This window comes from Pollicipes pollicipes, unplaced genomic scaffold (assembly GCF_011947565.3).
Source record: "Pollicipes pollicipes isolate AB1234 unplaced genomic scaffold, Ppol_2.1 Scaffold_4740;HRSCAF=5597_pilon_pilon_pilon, whole genome shotgun sequence".
Taxonomy (NCBI): domain Eukaryota; kingdom Metazoa; phylum Arthropoda; class Thecostraca; order Pollicipedomorpha; family Pollicipedidae; genus Pollicipes; species Pollicipes pollicipes.
The window spans coordinates 35,255,247-35,262,645 of NW_023596545.1; the positions used below are offsets into that span (position 1 = coordinate 35,255,247).

The 7,399-nt window shown below is 59.8% G+C and overlaps 1 protein-coding gene across 1 annotated transcript; it reads right to left on the reverse strand.

The window, feature by feature from the left end:
• Positions 1-107: 107 nt before the first annotated feature.
• On the reverse strand, positions 108-2,797 carry LOC119099405 (meiosis-specific nuclear structural protein 1). Its single transcript, XM_037222546.1, has 3 exons — positions 2,623-2,797; positions 1,947-2,208; positions 108-338 (listed from the first exon to the last, which is right to left on the reverse strand). Exons 1-3 carry the CDS (start codon positions 2,794-2,796, stop codon positions 232-234), a joined length of 543 nt encoding a protein of 180 aa, XP_037078441.1. The 5' UTR covers position 2,797; the 3' UTR covers positions 108-231.
• Between the last annotated feature and the right edge of the window lie 4,602 nt (positions 2,798-7,399).

The following is a 7,399-nucleotide window of genomic DNA, read 5'->3' on the forward strand; positions in this document are numbered from 1 at the left end:
CGAGGGTCAGCCGGCGCCCCCCCCCCCCCGCTCCTGCACGGCAAGAGCCCCGCTCGAGCAGCCTCGTTAGCACTGGCCCGGCCGCCCGCCGCCCACACGGTCGCGGCGGCGGCGCCTCGATTTTCGTACTCGATGAGATCGTGCTAGCGTCCGTGGGAAGCGTCGACGCCCGGGACGGCTCCTGACCCGCCGACTCCGGACGACACCCTCGTGCTGGACATCCGAGCCTGGCTAGCAGATGCGGACGTAGCTTCCCTCTTCGGCATTCTCTCGCAGCGTGTCCACGGCCTCTGACTGGCTGCCCAGCTCCTGCAGCTCCTTCTCGTCCCGAAACACTCCTGCCAAACACAGCAAAAGGTGCGCAGTCAGCGCCGGCGGCAGGCAGCGGCTGGTCGGAGCCTCGCCGGTGGGCCGGAGGCTATACACGAGAGAGTACAGTGCGAGGCGCCAGATCACGACCGCGTCTGGACGCAGGTACATAAGAGCCGACACGCAAGGTAACACTAAGCCGTCTAGCCCCGCTCGGGCGGGGCTACATGAAACATCAAGAGGTTACACGGCCGGTCTAATGGGTACAGCACCTGAACCGGCACTGAACAGACGAGTTCGTAGGAACACGAATGCAAGAGAACAGGGCAACATCGCCAGATCTCGACCAGCGTCACGCAGACGACCGCGAACGAGCGTGAACTGACAAACAAGCGCGGCTGGGTGGCCCTGGGAGAATCAGCAGTGTCTCCAGAGCTCAACAGATGGCGACACAGATTAAGATGTTGCACGGCCGACCCACCCGTAATGCTGGTAATTTGTGAACACCATCCTGGCTTGAGCACGTCTCTGCTACGCATTCGCCAGAATGTCACCAGCTTACTGGAGATGGTGGCAAGTGCGCCTAGCAAATACTGCTCGCCATCATCCTAACCTTCATCACCGCAACCTTCGTACCTAACGTTCGTCGGGACATGAATTATTGATGGTATGCATCCGCGTGAGTGGAATCCATGGATTCCGTCCGAAACGAGCACTCATGAATACACCGAAACGACTGTATAGAAGGCTAAGCTCTTCTGAAAACCGAGCCCTATCCAATATTTCCTGCAGTGCACCGTCCCGCTGCAGGCGTCCCTGAAAGTGACGTAGTGTCGGGGAGTCTCTGCAAACGTCGAACATAATCCCGCAGTTTATGTCGAAATACAGCTAAAGCCCGCGTAGCTGCCTGGATCTGAACGCAGAAAATAGGGGAATTATTCGGTACCAAAGCCCAGACCAACATCAGCTAAACACTTACTGGCAAGTGTTGCAGCTCACACAAAAAGCTATCATCTAGCACCCAGCCTTCTCTCGACGAAAGACCCGAAAACTAGCCTCAAACCAACGCCACATTCCAGGTACGTCACCTACGATATATCACGATAGCATACCAGGTACTTCCGAGCTACTTTCATCCGGCTTAAGGTGCAGGGATCGGACAGGTCGGAGAGAGGGCCCAATACGACCCTACAACTGCCCATAGCCGGCTTAAGGTGCAAGGATCAGACAGGCGAACCGACGCCCCGTCTCGGTCGGCAGCACCACCCCCCACACTTTGCACCTCGCTAGTGCTACAGCCCCGCCACCACGTCCCAGACGTGCAGTGACACACGTTAGCCGTCTGTCCTCGATAAAACAGTCCCCGTTGTGCGGCAGCTGAGCACTGCCACCTCCAGCCCGACCCGTCTTCAGCCTCTGAGGATCAGCCCGGAGGCTGTACCTAAGGCGGCAAGGCCTCGCAAGAGGCCCGCGACGTATGTGTCCAACAAAGTATGTGTCTAAAGCGCGGGCGGCAGCCGAGCGCTTCACCACCGCGCGCCGGCGCGCCCGTAGTACGGCCATTCCGAGCTCGGTAGCGTGGCGGCCGCCGGCTCCGAGCAGCCCGCTCGCCAGCGACAGAGCAGCCGCTCACGCACCCTTCGGCAGGAAGTCGACCAGCTTGATGGCGTGCTGCTCGAGCAGCCGGCGCCGCTCCTGCTCGACCAGGCGCAGCCGGTCGGCCTCCATGCGCTCGAGCTCGCGCTTCTCGTGGCACAGCTGGGCGATCTCCTCGTCGCGGCGACGCCGGTTCTCCTCCATCATGCGCTCCACCTGGCGGCGGTGCTCCAGCTCGCGCCGCCGCCGCGCCGCCAGCGTCAGCAGCTCCAGCCGCTCCTCCTCGGCCAGCTTCTCCATCATCTAGAGGCGGAGAGGGCCGCGTGAGCGCGCGGCCGCCGCGGACAGCGCGCTTCGTCAGCTGGGGGTCATCATATGTAACAGAAGGGGAGGCGGCGCCCAGTGAAATGGATGGGTCTCGTGTTATGAGTGAGTGCTTCATGGCACGCCGTAATCAAGCTATAAGGCAACGTAATGATCAACGCACACATGGTGTGAGCAACTCATGGATGATTTAGGTACGAAGCGTGAACTAATCCGCCACCCAATAAAACCAAATTGTCTTATTGCCTCATTCTCTAGATAAAAACAGCTCAACAGGGAAACAACTCCTACGGAACGCCTAGAGCAAACAAATATATGATATGTCCATCCATCCACACCATACCCCTGCACATCTTCACACGCTCTCGCTGTCCCGTCGCCATCGCCCCTCACCGTCTTATGGACGGCCTGGCGCTGCAGTTCGTCCAGCCGACGCTGCTCCTGCTTCTGCTGCAGCTGCAGCTCGATGGCGCGTCGCATCTCCTGCATGCGGCAGAGCTGGCGCTGCGCCTCGTCGCGCTCAGCGCGCTCGGCTGCGCGGCGCCGCTCCTCCGACTCCAGCTCCATCCGCAGGTGCTCCTCCTCCTCGCGGCAGCGCTGGTGCTGGCGCAGCCGCTCGGCGAGCCGCTCCTGCAGCCGGCGCAGTTCCTGCAGCCGGAGCCGGCGCTGCTCCTCGATCGCCGCGTCGCGTCGCTCCAGCTCGGCCGCGTAGTCGATCGCCAGCCTGCCGGGCGTGGAGCGGGACGTGAGCAGTCCAGCGGCCGCCCGCGGAGCGGGAGTGAAGGGTCCAGTGGCCGCCGCCGGAACGGGAGGAGCGAGGGGTCCAGCGGCCGCTCGCGGAGCGGGAGGCGCGGGGGGTCCAGCGGCCGCCGAGGGAGCGGGAGACGCGGGGGATCCAGCGGCCGCCGAGGGGGCAAGAGGCATGAGGGGTCCAGCGGCCGCCCGCGGAACGGGAGGAGTGAGGGGTCCGGTGGCCGCCCGCGGAACGGGAGGAGTGAGGGGTCCGGTGGCCGCCGAGGGAGCGGAAAGCGTGAGGGGCCCAGCAGCCGCCGGCAGAGCGGGAGGCGCGAGGGGTCTAGCGGCCGCTCGCGGAGCGGAAGGCGCGGGGGTTCAGCGGCCGCCGAGGGGAAGGCGCGAGGGGTCCAGTGGCCGCCGAGAGAGCGGGAGGCGCGAGGGGTCCGGCGGCCGCCGGCGGAGCGGGAGGCGCGAGGAGTCCAGTGGCCGCCGGCGGAAAGGGAGGTGGGCAGTCCAGCGGCCACCGGGCGAGCGGGCAGCAAGAGAGATCCAGTGGCCGCCGAGGGAGCACTGATGATGCCACTCATGGCACCCATGGACGGCTTAGCATGATGACGTTGAACCCCGGAACACGTAACAAAAAGGGGTGGAATGGCAAATTCATTGACGACAGAGCTTCCCTGCTCCCTATTGATTGCTGATGTGCTGATGAGCTCAAGCCAATCGACAGTCGAGTGGTGGAACAAGAGAACTCGAGGCCTTTCATCCAACATGTGGTTAAAACGGTCGGATTAATTTCGAGACAGATCAGATAACTTAGTCACCTCATGTGGTCAGGATGATTATGAGGCCGCACCAGTGGTGCTGCTTGACCTAGGCCTAGCTCGTGCTGGTGCTAGGTCAACTGCTGATGATACAAGCATCCTAACAAAACGCCACTTGATGCTGGGCAAATTACTACCACACACGAGCGTCTATCACCAAGGTAAAACGATAAGGTCTTAACCTGCGTACCACGACTCCAGAGACAACGCAAGGAGCGCGGTGCAGGCGGCGACTCACTTGTTCTGTGCCTCACTCTGCATCTTCGCCTCTTCCCTCTGGCGCTGCCTGGAGGCGAGCTCCTCCTCCATCTCGCGTTTGGTCCTCTCCATACGCTCCGCCCGCTCTCGCACCATCCTGCCGGGAAAGCGCAGAGTTAGTGACGCGCCGCGCACGGACGGACCGGCGGACACGAGCAGCAGAGCGCAGCGCCGCGCACGAACGGACCGGCCGACACGAGCAGCAGAGCGCAGCGCCGCGCACGGACGGACCGGCGGACACGAGCAGCAGAGCGCCGCGTGCGCACGGACGGACCGGCGGACACGAGCAGCAGAGCGCAGCGCCGCGCACGGACGGACCGGCGGACACGAGCAGCAGAGCGCCGCGCGCGCACGGACGGACCGGCGGACACGAGCAGCAGAGCGCCGCGCCGCGCACGCACGGACCGGCGGACACGAGCAGCAGAGCGCCACGCCGCGCACGGACGGCCCGGCCGACACGGGCAGCAGAGCGCCACGCCGCGCACGGACGGACCGGCGGACGCGAGCAGCAGAGCGCCACGCCGCGCACGCACGGACCGGCGGACGCGGGCAGCAGAGCGCCGGCGTCGGTGTCGGGCCGGGCCTCCGCACCGGCGCGGTCCTCTGACGTCGCCGCGACCTCGTCCAAGCGGTCCGGCACTCGAGCACGGCAGGCCGGCCGGCGCGTCCGGGTGGCGGTCTGAGCCGCTCATCTGTTCCCAAATTAGACCATGGGACCGGATACGAGCGGGGTCGAGAGTTGGCGCTCGGGCGAGCGGCAGCCGCTCAACATGCTCCGGCGGGAAAAGCCAGCCGGGGACGCTCAAAACCAGTTGCTGCTTGATTTCATGGGGTCGTCCAAGTAGGGCGTTAAAACGAACTACTTGCTCCCGACTCTGTTCAAGTATAATTACTTTACACTGAGCCACCGAGATAAGAGCATAAGTCCGGCGAGGGGATCAGATAATCAAAGGGAAGTAAGCATCTTTCTTGAGCACGAAACAATTTTAACCTGAAATTTAGCTTATGCGCCGCGATGTGCGACTGCAACCCCACGCATCACCAAGGCTGGAGATTTTTCCACGGAGCGGGAGCGGGGTAGGGAGGGGGCACAGGCTAGATATCTTTTCGGGTCCTACCTCGCTCCCCATCCTATACACCACCGATGACACTTGGGAGCATACGGGGGGGGGGGGGGGGATGGGCGGATCAACATTCTCCGACTTCCCCAGAACCTGCCTTGCATCCAGAAGTCGAGCAAATGAAATAGCCCGAATCAGGAATCATGTACCTATAGAAGTCATGACTATCGGTCTCTGGCCGATTCCTCCTGATCCTGATTACTCTGGAGTAATCACGTTCGGCAGTCATGCACACCGTCCCTTCGTTTCTCGCTGCAAACCCGGACTGCGGATAGCAACTCCTTACGCTGTTCAAGTAATGCACTCCACCAATCAAATCTCATCCTTTAAACAATTGTCCACGCCATAGGCAATTCCACGGCGCTCCTCAAATCTACCATTGGCTATCACCGGTGTCGCCTTCACGCCTGCCGCCGCGGTAACCTCACGTTCCACCCCGCCCATGGCACGGTGCGCTCGCCCAGCCGCCGCTCCCCGCGCCGGAAGCGACGCTCCCCGGCGTCGCCGACGGCCGGCGGGCGCGGCGTCCGGCGCCGGCGGCACAGGACGTGCCACGGCCGGCGCGCCCCTGCTCCGCGCCGACCCCTCCCGCAGTCTGCGCGCCGCCGCCCCTCCACACCGTAACAGATCACCTCTATTATCAAACCCCGATTGCCCATCCGATGTCGGTGGTCCTTTGCCATGTTCCTATGCATAGACCTGCTCCTATGCATATATCTGCATTGTTCATGGCTGGAAATTGGCTGGGGGGATGGTCGGAGCATCTTTCCACGCTATCGGTTACTTCCGCGAAATAATTTCGATCGCTCAGACCAATAAGACAAAGTGCAGTAGCCAACGGAGTGTGCGATCATCATATCCTGTTTCAGTAAGAGCACATATTTGTCTGTCAAGGACCGGGCAAAATGGGTCGCCAATTTGACTAAAATAGCAAGCTTTTGAAAGACAACTTTTAAGGGGAATCCGGCCAAATCTTGAAGGTGACGTCCAATGCATCCACGTAACCCTTACAGGAAAAACCTCGTAAGAAGGCCAAAGGAATCAAAATGGCCAACATGTCTGACGGCACATATGCCGTCAATGCTCAAGGTCACGTTATGCCAAATGCTAAAAACGTCCAAAATCACGTTGGCGCACATTCCTTTAATGTGTTTATGAGCGCGCCTTCTTTTAATGTGCATATGAGCGCGCCTTCTTCTAACGTGCATATGAGCGCACCTTCTTTTAATGGGCAGATGAGCGCATCTTTTAATGGGCATATGAGCGCGCCTTCTTCTAATGAGCATACGAGCGCGCCTCTTTTAATGTGCACATGAGCGCGCCTTTCTTTAATGTGCATATGAGCGCGCTTCTTTTCATGTGCATATGAGCGTGCCTTCCTTCAATGTGCATATGATTCAACCAATCTAATGTATCATGTCGTATCGTGTAGCTTACAAGGTCCCCCAAGGTAAAGATCATGCACGTCGTTAGATGACATAACATGGCGTCGCGTTTCACGTCGACCTCAAATGAAAGCGTGCCTTGGTAGCTTGGTACGGGGACACCGAAAGCGCGTTATAAGTGGCGACATGTGATCAGGTCTGACATAAAAGGACAACCATCACTCATCGCTTAAAACAACCTTCTTAGACTTTTGGTATGAAAATGTACCGTTGCTACACATTTTTGCTCTATGCATAGCTGAACTGAAATCAACAGAGGTCGACCACCACCGCCCCAAAGCTGGCGAAGGTGGCGGATGCAGCGAAGTTGCTGAAGGCTAAGGCCTTCACGGCTAAACAAGTGGTGCAATGTGTAAGTGGAGTGGGGACGGGGTCGTTGGGGGCACGTGCCCCCGTAATGAAAAGTTAGTGCATGTCAGTGAGTGTTCACGGTGAAAAAACAAATTACATATGTATGTACACTACAAAATGCACACTGAAAACGGCCGAACAAAAATCCATGCTAGAAATTTCGCGCGTATCGTTACGTACGTTTTTGGGTGGGAATCATCAGCTGTGCCCCCCATTGCGAAGTTCTGCATACGCCCCTGACGACATCGATTGCAACCAGGGCTTATGACAATGCATGGCGATCTAGTCCCATGCCTTCGCGTGATAGCATTTAACTTTGGGCTTGAAAGCGGGATGTGTCGCACGGATTGAGGTTTTCCTTGTCTAACTGTACCGTCTGTATCCTGTTTGTATTTTTCACCGGCACGGAATATGGCACGTCATAAGGGAGCGGTAG